The following is a 13,078-nucleotide window of genomic DNA, read 5'->3' as shown; positions in this document are numbered from 1 at the left end:
TTTGACAGTTTCTAGCATTTATAAGCTCAAACTATAATATAATGTATTGTCTTCTCTTTATCGACGGTCCTTCATTAACATTCCAAAAACATAATACTGAGAATATAAATAGTTACTTGGTAAAAATTAGATTCAATTTTAAGTGATGCTCTTTTACTATCGGAGACAAAATTTTGAAAATAACTACGTCAATTGTATTGAAAAATGTGCTAATTGATATATGAAAACCAAAAATGTTACGCTATATCACAACAGCAATTTATGAATTTTTAAGATGATTTATTTTTAGTAAAATAAAATGTCGAAACTAACTATAAATAACGGAATTCTTTAATATGATCTAAAGTCCACTGGCGTACAAATTTCAGGTAAAAATGATATTTGTGAGATATCTCAACATGATGATATAAGATTTAATCGTTGAAATTATAATTTTAGAAATTTTCTACTCGTTTTCTACTTTTATTACCTACACTTTTATAAACAATACGTCTAATAAAACGCAAAATAACTGCTCAAGTAAATTTACATAATAACAATGTTAACACATCAGTCATAAGAAGCTGAAAAAGAAATATTGTTAAAAAATTATCGAAATTTGAAAATCATATTCTAGAATTTGATACTGCTATCAATTATGTTTCAGTACTTGGAAACCAGAAGTCTTCCGAAATAAATAAGAATAAAACTATGTACTGTATGAAATATTTTTTATTTTATGGTTATCTATGTAAAAGGGGAATTACTTTTGAAAAATCACTCAATACAAATGAGCTCTATTTCGTTCTTGGCATACTTATGAAGGTGACTAAAATTTCCCATCAGTGCGCGGCAAATAAGATATGTAAGGTTTGACATTTCTTGTAGAATATTTTCATTCAGTTCATCAATTGATCGCCAATTCATTTCATAAACTATAATCTAAAGGTAGCCTCTTAAGAAAAAGTTTATTGAACATAGGTCTTAACTTCATGGCGGTTTCCTCTTTGACTTCACTTTGTTAGGAAAAAGTTGACGGACATGGCAGTGTATGGTATAAGTATTTACGCCATCCTATTAAAACCAGGTGCGGGTATAGAAGCCTGGAAAAGTCTGTAACTTTGGTGTAAAAAAGTCCTCGATCATTACCACAAACCACTCCAAAGTAATAGTAACCGAGCGACAATGTTCGTTCTCAAAAAATTATGAGCCTATGATGCCATGCGATGATATAACTGTGACTTTACAGCTATTCAAGAGCCTTTCATGTTTGCTTCATGGTTTTCTGCTACTCCAGTAACGACAATTTTGCCTGTTGTCATTGCCGTTTATGTGGAAGTGAGTCTGATCAGTGAATAACACGTTGTTAAACGAAATAAATTGGTCAAACATTTCATTCATGAAACTTAGTCTACTGGTAGAATCCATATGTTTCAGTTCCTGTAGTAACTGAATTCAATATGAATGAAATTTCTTCTTTTTTTAAAATCCACTGTCCTGCTGTTCTGTGAATATAGAACCCTATAGAACGCTGACGAAGAGACTGGGTAGAATTTTCACGATCTGATCCTTAATAATTATAATCGAATAACCTATCTTCTTACATTTTTTGTGATTCGTGCAAAACACTGGTAATTATTAAAACATAACATGCCTTGAGCAGATTTCAAGAAATTATTATTCTAACCAATAGATTTATTGAATACCACTTTTTGAATATGCATATTATTTCATACTTTTTGGAAATATGTAAAAGTGAAAGGCAAAACATCGAATAGGTACTCATTACTCAATCTAAATTTGTTATGGTCATGGATCAATAGATATAAGTATTATACAATAAATAAACTATATTAATTCTATATATTTATATTAGAAAATAAGAAATTTTCAATTGTTTGTACAACATATTCACAATTTACAACAAATATTTCAATTACTTGTTAATCCGTTTGCAGACTGAGTACCTGTTACTTGTAACAATTCTAATAAGATATGTACGAAGTATGTGTATTATTAAAAAGAATAACGTAAAAATAAAAATTACTTACAAAAGTTTTATATTAAACACCTGTTACTCTCCTCTACTTAGGTACTGAATATGAATAGAACATAAACCTAGTATTATATAGCATTGACCTCTATATATAGGAGGTCATCATATCAATTAGATTAGTGTAGGTTTCTTGAGAAAACATTGTTTTGAATAGAGATAATTTGATAGTATTCCGTTTAAACATGTCAGTAACAACCAACATTTACTTACCAGAATAACTTTCGTAAATTAATGAAATTCTGTGAATTTGAATCAATTAATTACAGAATAAATCTAGAATAATTTTCCTGTGCTTCCTTGAAATAAACTGAATGTTATATTGATAATATCTTGGAATTAAATTAGAATTATTTGAACAATTTGTAATGCCAAAAAATAATTTCTGCATAAATGCATTCTCCATCAATTTCATGAATATTAAGACATTTGAACACACTAGTCCTGTAACACTCATATTCAACCCAAACTTCTGGAACAAGTACAAGTGACGAGTTGTGACCAATATATAACAAGGCAAAACATTTTTACTATGATATAAAATTTGAAATTGAAATATCTGAACACAGATGGCGCTGCCAAGCATTTCTACAAAAATATAGATGCCGATGCAATATATAAAGTTTTTTCAACTCGGTGATGATCTCCCATATAAAATTTTGATCTTTGATCTTTCTTACAACGAAATGTCCCTAGTTAATCTCCTTCATGGATATCATCTCTAAAATGTGGTGTGTAAAGATGACCTCTAATTTTTGGAGTGTGAAAAGAAAAACTTGTAATTTAATGATTTCTGTCTACTCTTACAATACTTATACTATAGTTATACTATAAGAAGATGGAATTACTATCCTCTAAGTCATTTAACAACAAAGATATTTTTGAAAATTTAAGTTTTTGGTATAAAAATATTACTTAGAATCCTAGTGTATTGAACATTTATCAGTCTTGTAGTTTATTTCCTTCAACCAATGGATTCAGAGCTTCATTATATTAATTCTTGACAACAGCAATGGAATAATGTATCAGTTGTTCTCAACATAAATCAGTCTATTTTTAATTTTTTGTTGCGAAAACACATTTACATAGTAATTTTTGTTTGATACAGAAAACTGTTTATCATTGTTGTTTTTTGATGTGAGATTTTTGGCAGATATATGAATGTGCAAGTTTTTTCGACTCAGAGTGATATCTATGTATCTACAGTTTATTTTAATCTCATACGTCTGAAAGACCAAGTATTTTTCTCTTTATTTAAAAATACAAGTTCTGTATTCAATCTGTATTCAAAGCTCGACCACCTAGCAAACATTATTTTATTTCGGTAATATTCGGCAAACGTATCACAGAATTCGTAATTTGTGAATGATTCAAATTTCCCTTCATTCATGTTAGTTTCTGATCATAGTCTTTAAATAAAATGGGTTCAAGCTATACTCCATTTCTTACACTTTCCATAATGTGCATATTTATGATCAGGTAATCAGTATCATTGTGGGTGTCTCATTCCATGATTTCTTTATCTCATATCAAAGATCCATGAATGTTTGAGGAAGACACTGGAAATTTATCAATATTCTATTGATTATGTAGGAGATAAATTTGAGCCTGGTAGGTAAGATTACACTGCTGTCAACAAACATGTAATTTGTATCAGTCTATGTGGATTAAGATTTAAAACTATAAGTTTATAAAATGTTGTTTACGCATTTAGATAAATGCGATATGTTAAATATGTAGAATATGTGTAGAAAAAATAGTTTTCAAGCATTGGAACGATATGGTCAAAAGTTATCCCGAATGTGATCAGCCAGACAGAAGATATTTTCTTAAGTTGTATAGAAAATTCAGAAATAACGAATTTGTTTTTGTAAAGGTGAGAGCTAACAAACAATTCATAATAAGTGAACAAGTAGAAGTAAATGTATTGGCATATTTTGAAGCCTACAAAAATGGTTCAACCAGATATTTGGCAAGGGATAGCGGTTTAGGTTTATCTACAATTTGGACAATTCTCACAAAATTTAAGATTGTGACCTACAAGTACCGACCAATGCAAACATTACTACCCGGTGATAATGAAAGAAGATTGATCTTTTCTCAATGGTTTGTAAAAATGTGTAAGCAGAATTTTTTAAAATTTAAAATTTAAAATAGGGGTATGTTTAATCGTAAGAATATGCACTACTGGTATCGAGAAAATTTATTTATTGCTCATCCAAGAAATCCGCAAAGACAATTCAGTATTAATATATGGTGTGGTTTAATTGGCAGCAAAATAGTTGGGCCAGTTTTTTATGAAGGTACTTTGACAGGCAGGAGATACGTTGATATACTATCAGAGGTACTGGAAGTATATTTGGATGATCTCAATTTAGAAGCACGTAACCAAATTTATTTTCAACAAGATGAAGCTCCTCCCCTTCAGGTACGCGAAGTCAGAACATTGTTGGAAAGACTTTTCCAAGATAGGTGGATTGCTACAAATGGTCCTTCACGTTGGCCTCCTAGATCTCCTGACATAATTCCGCTAGACTTTTACTTTTGGGGTTATGTCAAGAACGAGATCTATAAAGAAGATATACGAATCTGGCCGAACTTCAAGATAATATCAGATAGTATCATTATAGCATCCATCGACGGCAGAACCGTGTTAAAAGCTACGCAACGAGTACTAAAGAATACTCAGAAATTTATTGAACGAAACGGCGATATTTTTGCACATTTAATCTAGTTTGTAATTGTTTTATAAACTGTAACAAAATATTGAGATTATACTTGAGTTTTATCTCAGCAAACTTGTTAAAAACATAAATATCCACAACTTTTAATAAAATCGAATTTAAAAATAAAGTTATTGGAACATCTTCGCGTTCGACAAATAGCTGCTATTTCTAACCTAAAATTTTGTCTTTTTTATGAAGTAGTTATAATTAATTTTTATTTTTTTCCTTAATAAATCATGAGTGTTAACTATGGGTTTCATTGAACACGACTTTCTTTGAAACTATAGTTTTAGAAAAAACTGAAAAATACGCTTTTAAAGCACATCAAACTAAAAAAATAAAAACATTTTTTTAAATTAGCTTAAAACAATAATGAATGAGAATACTTTTAGTTCGATTTAATGTCAAAAATAAAATTTTTCTTTGAGTTTCGGTTATTATTAATGTAAATTTCCTGCAGAGGGTGCACGGACGTAAATTCTTCTCGAACAACATCAAAAAATTGAAGTTGTAGGATTCTAAAGTAATACTGTTGCAGATAGTATACTAAATTTCCAATAGAGGGCAGACAGATGTAAAATTTGGTGAGAAACAAAATTACTCACAAGAAAAGTTTATTTTATTAAAATCGCCGTTCCCATACTTCCCTAATAATGTATATTTTTACTTTTAAAAATATCTTATATTGGATATATTTCATTTTATCATTATTTGAATGTTACAGCGTTCCTAAAAATTTAGAAAGAAGAAAGACGTAGATAAAGAATATGAAAATTAATAATTGGGAACCAACAATAAATTATCCAATATGTTCAAATTATTTTGATCAAATGTGGTTCTACCTAATGAGGCAGCCCAATCCAGTTTTTCTGAACTGCCTTAATATGTGTAAGTAATTACTTTTAAAATAATTCTAATACGAAATGTATTGCACTGAGGATTCAATAAGAATGTATGTTGAAATCAATAGAACTTCATTAGATAGAACTAGATAGCAGATTATATCCTGATAGATGATCATTAGCGACTCATGTCTATCATGAAGGACACAATATGAATTGGGATTCTGTCAAAGTTTTGAAAACCCAGGAAAACTACAGAAAACGTCCATTTTAAGAAACAACATATATTGCCCAAAATAATCAATGCATTAATAAGAAAACTGATTTAAGTAACCTTGTATAATTTATGCATATCTCTTAGTTTTTGTAAAAACAAATTCTATGAAAATTCAACGCCATTAACAACCAACTAACCTCACCTAACCTATAAAACTTATTGTCATTTATATTCACTAAAACTCATCCTTATCTAACCTATAAACATTCAACGTTATTCAAAATCAAACCAATCAAAAATTAATAAAAATTCCTATAGTAACCAGAATAAATATTTCTATCAAAGTCAATTTGAATATTGAATTCCATGAGATTAAAAATTTTTACAAGCTTTAATAATATCAAAATAAAATTGTTTGAAGATTAATAAAAAAATTATTAGAAAATTTAATTTTAAAACAGAAGTGATCTAAAATCAAGAACAATTAGAAGCTTTAATATATCAAAAGGTCTAAGAAATTGAAGATATATATATATATATATATATATATATATATATATATATATATATATATTCAATGTTTTAGTCAATCTGCGAATAAGCTTTAAAGCAATATACAATAATTAGAAAGCTAGTATCTGTTTTATGCTTAAATTAAAACAGTAGTTTTTTCCACATTAAATTTAACTGTTGCGTTCAAGTTTAGACATTAAGTTCATTAAAAATGATTAACTCTTTAAGGTGGCAGTGGTATCTGAATGGTATAAAAAAAATTTTACAGCTTTAGATGGAGTTGACATATGACTGTGATGAATATTTCAATCCTATTTTATTAATTGTAAAGATGTTTATTTTAGCAAGCAAGTATACATTATGTAAGAGACAAATAAAAGCGGTAAGATAAAATATCTAGCTTCTTAGTAATAGGCAACTAGTAATACTTCCATAGAGCAGTGTAAACCTATATGTCAGTGTTGTGTGAGGGGACTAAGGAATTGGTTGATTGTCACCTGTCGTTACGATGTGAGGCCTTTTTTAACTTTTGTTACTGTATTTAATTTAAATAATTAACACATAATTAATTAATTATGTTATTCTACAACAGTTTATCATAACATAACGAAAGTTCTATATAGTATTTTATTTTATTCAATGTGCTTTTAACTAATATTTAAATTAATTTTTGGAAAAAATCTGGAACGTTCTTAAAATAGGTGTGACACAAGATATTCTATTCCATGAGAAAATGTTGATGTAAGTGTTGATAGTTGTCAAATAAAATCTGATTTTGATTAATGACATTTGACAATAAACAAAAAAAAGAAGAATAATGTGGAACGTTTAATAAAATTAATACTTTAATGAAAAAGTTTTGAATATTTACAAATGAATGAAAATTATTTAGATAGTGTGAGGCAGTCGCTTTACGATCGTATGAATTACAGAAAAGATTCAAACGAAGAGGAATTACGAATAAAATCGAAAAAGAAGCGAATACATTATGGAGGTCATTTTTTGAAATGTAAATCGAAAAAAAATGTAAAGTTAAACAACACCGAAAGTGAAGATTTGTTCGAGGTATCTGATAAACATGGTGCTAAAAAGAAAAAAAAAGGCAGAAAAAATACTATTATAGATTTCAATGTATCACCTTCAACGTCGGGAAATTCCGTTGTTTCTGAAAAAAAAATTAAAATCAGTTCAAAAAAACGGAGAAAAGCAACGAAAACCGAATTTAATTCAGATGAATGTTTCGATTTTAATACATATTGTAGTTCAAGAGAGCATAGTTTTAATGAATCCTTAATAGAACCACAGAGTGGAATAGATTATGAATTTCCAAAATCTAGTGAAACTCTTGGAAAAATAAACAGTAAAAAGATAAACGAGAAAAAGAAAGCGAAAAAAATTGAAAAAATTATCAAGTCTACTAAATTGATTAAAAAAACGTCTAACAAAAAAAAAGATTCTACTGATTTTTGTATAGAAAATAATGATGGGGCTTGTACAAGTAATTTAATGTTACTAAATGAACCGATTGAGATTGTCGAATCACCTGAAATGATACAAAATAAGGTACAAGAAACACCAAAAGCGAATTTTTTATGTTGTGATAGCGAAGAAAAGAAAATAGTGATTCTTGAAGAAAACCACTCAATTGCATGTTACGGTTTCTGTTTATTAAAAGTTTTACATGGAAATTTGGAAATTTTGGGTTATAATTTGCCAAAAAACCGCGAAATTCCCTTATTTTCTCCACGAGGATCCTCCCTGTTAGTTATTACAAACATTACGGATGAAAAATCAAATGATACTATAGAAAACATTGAAAAAACACTGGAAAAAGTGAATTATCTCAAAGATATGCAAATTAAGGAGACTACTGCAGTTTTTATTTGCACCAAAGTAAAATATTACGATATAGAATTTATAGAAAACCATATATCTCAACAGATATTCCCTAAATCAGATAATTTGATTTCACCCCGAATTATACTTGATCCTAAAGAACAGTTAAATGTTATAAATATCAACCCTGAATGGGCGAATATCGTCGATTCAGTAAATACCCTAACGAAATTGCTTATAATTGGTGGTAAAGGTGTTGGAAAAAGTACGTTTTTACGTTATACTATAAACAAGCTTTTAAATAGATTTGATAGAATAAACATCATCGATTTGGACCCTGGACAATCGGAATTCAATCTACCAGGATGTATTTCTATTGTAAATATTACAGAACCTGTTCTAGGACCTAATTATACCCATCTTCAACGACCGGAAAGGTAAATTAATAATTTGGGTAACTTTGTAATGTCGTTTTTTTTGGTTTTACAAAAAAATACTAGGTTTTTTATGATATTCCAAAAACTAGAAATTTATTGGAAATTCTAACTTATTTTCATAGTTTTTAACGAGATTTCACCAAAAGTTGAGAATTTATTCTCTTAGTTTTAGTGAAATTCCACCTAAAATTTAAAAAAAAAAATTATAATTCAATAGGTTTTTATTATCATTTTAATGAAATCCACCAAAAATCAAAGAATTAGTAAAAATTCAATTAATTTTCATAGTTTCCATGACATCCCACCAAAAATTGTCAAAAATTCAACTCTTTATAGTAGCTTTAGTGATATTCCACCAAAAATTGAGAAGTAAATGATATTTTGAATTGTGTTTATCATTATTTTAGTGAAATTACACCAAAAACCGAGAAATATATAAAAATTCAAATTAACAACTACAACTATTTAAGTAAAATTCCACGAAAAACTGAAAAACTATCGAAAATTCAATTCATGTCATCTGTTTTAACCAAATTCTCCAAAAATAGACCTGTCATCAGTAATCTATAGGAAAAAAAACAAACAAAATTTAAAAAAAAAAGATGATTTTTCATGTTTTTACATCTTAAAATAAATCACATACTAACAATTTCATTAAATCGAACATAAACTGAAATTTGAGCAGCGTTTCTTAATTTTTGGTGGAATATCATGAAAACCACGAAACAAAATTGAATTTTCAATAAGTTTTCAATTTTTGGTGGAATTTTACCGAAATATTGATAAACAACGAATCTTCTTATATTTCTCAGTTTTTAGTGGAATGTCATGAAATAAAAAACAAAATAAATATTTTTTTTTGCAAAATGCACGTTTTCTAGTGTAGATTAACAAAAAAATATATGTACAACAATTTAAAATCATATGGAATCTTAAAGTAAGATGTGTCCCATATATTTTTCCATGATACCAACAAAGTTATAAAAGAATTATTGAAATCGGATATTTTCAAACCAAAAAAAACGAACTTACCTAAATTTGGATCTAAATTAATAAAATGTTCCAGATCGTATCTATCCAACATCAACATCGGACATAACCCGAAAAATTACATAAAATGCATCAAACTATTCATGGAAAATGTAGTACAAGATGCACCTATAGTGATTAACTACATGGGATTTGTACACGGTATAGGGATAAACATAGTTTCGTCCGCTATAACCTTCATCAGACCAACCGACGTAGTACAAATCGATAGTGTCAGTGGTAAAAAAAATTTTATAACCGACATTAACCCTCGGAGTGTACAAACGCATTGCAGTTTATTCGGTGGGGATTCCACAGGGTTGGATTTCAAAACTTTCAAAATAAACTCGTCGTCGGATGGTATCAGAGGATGGTCACTGGAACCTAGACAAGTACGGGATATGTGCGTTTTGTCTTACTTCGGAAAACTAATTAACCAACAAACCGATTGTTTAACTAGCGAAAATGTTCCTGTTTACAAGTAAGTATTGAAATTTCATTCTAATTTTATCGATTTTTCCTTTTTTTTATTTTAGAATAAGTTTATTGAATATAAAAATCGTTGATGCTCAAGGGAACGAGATACCTGCGGCTGCCGTTAACGCGAATCTCGTCACTTTGTCAACCCAAAAACAAAATAATGAATTTTTCGAAATAGTCGGTTACGGTATTGTTAAAGGTATCGATAATAAAACGAAAATTTTATATTTAATAACCCCGGAAACGTTCGATGTATTAAAAAATGTTTTTTATCTTGTACTTACCAGTTTGTATTTACCACCTTCTGTTTACATGACCTCCAAAGATGTTAATGGGTGTATACCTTACGTAATGGACGGGGAATACGAGTCGTTAGGACGAATTACCAAACGATCTTACATACCAATCTATAAAAAATAAATGTAAAATGTTTATCGACATATTTTTTTATTATATGTTAAATAAATATTAAAATTTCATCATGAAATTTCATTTTTTTATTATTTAATGTCGGTTCAACTACAAGATTATTAGCGACATGTCAGTTGTTCATAATTCATGATACAGTTAAGTGTCTTTTAAATATTTGATTAAGTCTGCGGTATTACAATTATTGTTCAGTAGAGCGATCATGGTGTTTGGGAAGTTGTTAATTAGCCTTTGATTTTTGTACTTTTGACAGTTTGAAAGTGTTTCACGTTTAGATTTTCGTTACAAGTTTCACATATTGGTGTGTTCTCTCGGTTAAATAAATGTGAGTGTGTCAATTTGGTGTGCCTCAGCCTAAAACGATCGATTTTTATCATTCGTACGATTTTTGAAGCTGTTTTTCCATGGAAAGACGGATGGTTTTATAGATTTTAATATCGACTGCGATCTGTTCCACTCACTTTGCCACTGGCACTGTACTTTTGTTTTTATTGTCTCTTTATAGTCGTTTGCTATCACTTCCCGTACAATTGTTGCTTCGTTACTATCTGCTGCATCTTTGGCACATTTGTCTGCTTTTTTCATTTCCTGGGATTCCTGTGTGTGATGGGACCCAAATAATTGATACATTTGCTTTGGTTTGGTGGATAAGGTGTAGTTGAATTTTAATAAGGATACCTATAGGGGGTTTGGGAAAGAGTTGTTGGATGGTTTGTATTGAGCTCATGGAGTCTGTGATTATGGCTATTCTATTGTATTGATTTCTTCTAGCGATGATTAGTGCCTGTAATATGGCATAGAGTTCTCCAGTGTGGACGCTGTTATGTGAAGATAGTTTAAATGTGTGTATTTCGTTCTCTACTACTATGCGGCTCCTAGGCCATTAGGTGTTTTGGAAGCTTCGGTGTACAGAAAATGATATTCTTTGAAGCTTTTTTCCGTTAAGAGTACGGAACGATTGTGTTATTAGAGAACGGTTTGTTTCTTCTTTTTTAGAGGAGTTCATGTCTACGTTGATGGTGGGGATAGGGATTGTCCAAGGAGGGGGAATACTGGAATTGGCGAATTCTTTCATAGAACGGAATATTTGTTAGTTTTCGAATAGGTGTTTGACGCGATCTGTGTTAATTTTTTGATTAACGGTTATTTTTATTTGACAAGACTGAAGTTGCATAGTTCATACTTAGTTGAATTCTTCGGAGTCGGAGGGGTGCGATTCCGATGAGACAGTAAAAGCATTCGATCAGTGTTATTCGGAATGCACCGGTAGCGATTCTTAGTGCAGTACTTTGCAAGGTGTCAAGTTGTTTAATATATGTTTTTTCACATGATGCATAGGCGATTGAGCCGTAGTCGATTCTTGATCTTATGAGTGTCTTATATAGGTTTGTCAAACATGTAGAATCGGCGCCCCATTTATGGCTGGCTATTGTTTTTAATACATTGATGCCGTTTTGGCAGACTTTCTTGAGGTGATTAATGTATTGTTTCCAAGTAAGTTTTTTATCGAAGATAATGCTCAGAAACTTTATGCTTTCCACAAATTCCAAATTTTTTCCTTTCAAGGTCAGTACGGGCGTTTCTTGTATATATTTTCTGGAGAAGTTGATACACTTTGTTTTGGTTTCGGAGAATTTCAATCCGCTATTGTTAGACCAGTTGTTTAATTCGTCTAGTGCAGATTGTATATGTGTTTGAATAGTAGTCAGGCTTTTACCTTTTGCAAACAGTATCAGGTCATCGGCATACAATCTTCCTTTGACTAACGGAGAGCATCTATCGAGTATATCGGAGATCTCGATAAGAAAGAGGGTGGAGCTTATTGTGGACCCTTGTGGTATCCCATTCTTCTGTATTTTTTTAACAGAGAGGTTTGAGTCTATTCTTACTTGGAAGTATCTATATGTGAGAAAATTGTTGATGAAGTGTAAAATGTTTCCTCTTAGGCCCCAATGATGTAATTTTGAGATTATGTTGGGTCTCCAGATCATGTCGTACGATTTAGAGATATCGATGAATACTGCTATGCATTCTTGTTTATTGGCCAGTCCTTCGTTTATTTCAGATTCGAGATCTATGAGGTTATCGGCTGTGCATCTGTTTTGGCGAAATCCGCTTTGCTCTGGTATTAATAAATCGTTCTCTTCTAGTACCCAGAGAAGTTTACGATTGATCATTTGTTTGAGAAAGCCTTTTGTGTCTTCTGTATATGTTTTTGATATACTAAATGGGTCTTTTGATCTTATTGCGTTTTCGAAGAAATCGACTGTTTCCGCGTAACTTAAAATTTGCGTTTCTTCTTCGAATAATGGTTGTACTGACTCCATTAGTTTATTGTAATCACTTTTTTGTGTGTCCGTTTTGTTATCTCTTACTTCCTTCGCTTTTTCGTTATTTGTTCGTTTGGTTTGCGAAACGTGTCTATTTTTTGTGGTGCAGGTGAGGGTGGAGTGGTGATATCAGATAGGGTGCGTTTTGAATTCATTGTGTCTGCGTTCGTATGAATTTCGGCTGATACTGTCAGTTTTATTGCGTTT

At 30.2% G+C, this 13,078-nt stretch overlaps 2 protein-coding genes across 5 annotated transcripts in view; one reads left to right on the top strand and one right to left on the bottom strand.

Annotated features, from left to right (window-relative positions):
* Positions 1-13,078, bottom strand: part of LOC130900911 (actin depolymerising venom protein gelsolin 1-like) — a 42,369-nt gene that overhangs the window by 21,867 nt on the left and 7,424 nt on the right. For 3 of the 4 annotated variants that reach the window (XM_057811906.1, XM_057811872.1, XM_057811895.1), the window contains exon 2: positions 10,397-10,519. The gene's annotated coding sequence lies outside the window, so the exon portion shown is untranslated. Of the gene's footprint in view, positions 1-2,030; positions 2,125-10,396; positions 10,520-13,078 lie in introns of those variants that run through there. The other variant, XM_057811884.1, reaches the window with a different exon arrangement.
* On the top strand, positions 6,788-10,614 carry LOC130900909 (polynucleotide 5'-hydroxyl-kinase NOL9-like). Its single transcript, XM_057811856.1, has 3 exons — positions 6,788-8,603; positions 9,670-10,113; positions 10,169-10,614. Exons 1-3 carry the CDS (start codon positions 7,204-7,206, stop codon positions 10,530-10,532), a joined length of 2,208 nt encoding a protein of 735 aa, XP_057667839.1. The 5' UTR covers positions 6,788-7,203; the 3' UTR covers positions 10,533-10,614.

Source organism: Diorhabda carinulata, chromosome 1, assembly GCF_026250575.1.
Source record: "Diorhabda carinulata isolate Delta chromosome 1, icDioCari1.1, whole genome shotgun sequence".
Classification (NCBI taxonomy): Eukaryota; Metazoa; Arthropoda; class Insecta; order Coleoptera; family Chrysomelidae; genus Diorhabda; species Diorhabda carinulata.
This window is presented reverse-complemented; position numbering and strand designations above follow the sequence as displayed.

Excerpts from the sequence above, each read along its gene's own strand:
- LOC130900909 (XM_057811856.1), top strand. The coding sequence starts at position 7,204 with ATGAATGAAAATTATTTAGATAGTGTGAGGCAGTCGCTTTACGATCGT. Across the intron at positions 8,604-9,669 it reads CATCTTCAACGACCGGAAAG|ATCGTATCTATCCAACATCA; the intron begins GTAAATTAATAA and ends AAAATGTTCCAG. Across the intron at positions 10,114-10,168 it reads GAAAATGTTCCTGTTTACAA|AATAAGTTTATTGAATATAA; the intron begins GTAAGTATTGAA and ends TTTTTATTTTAG.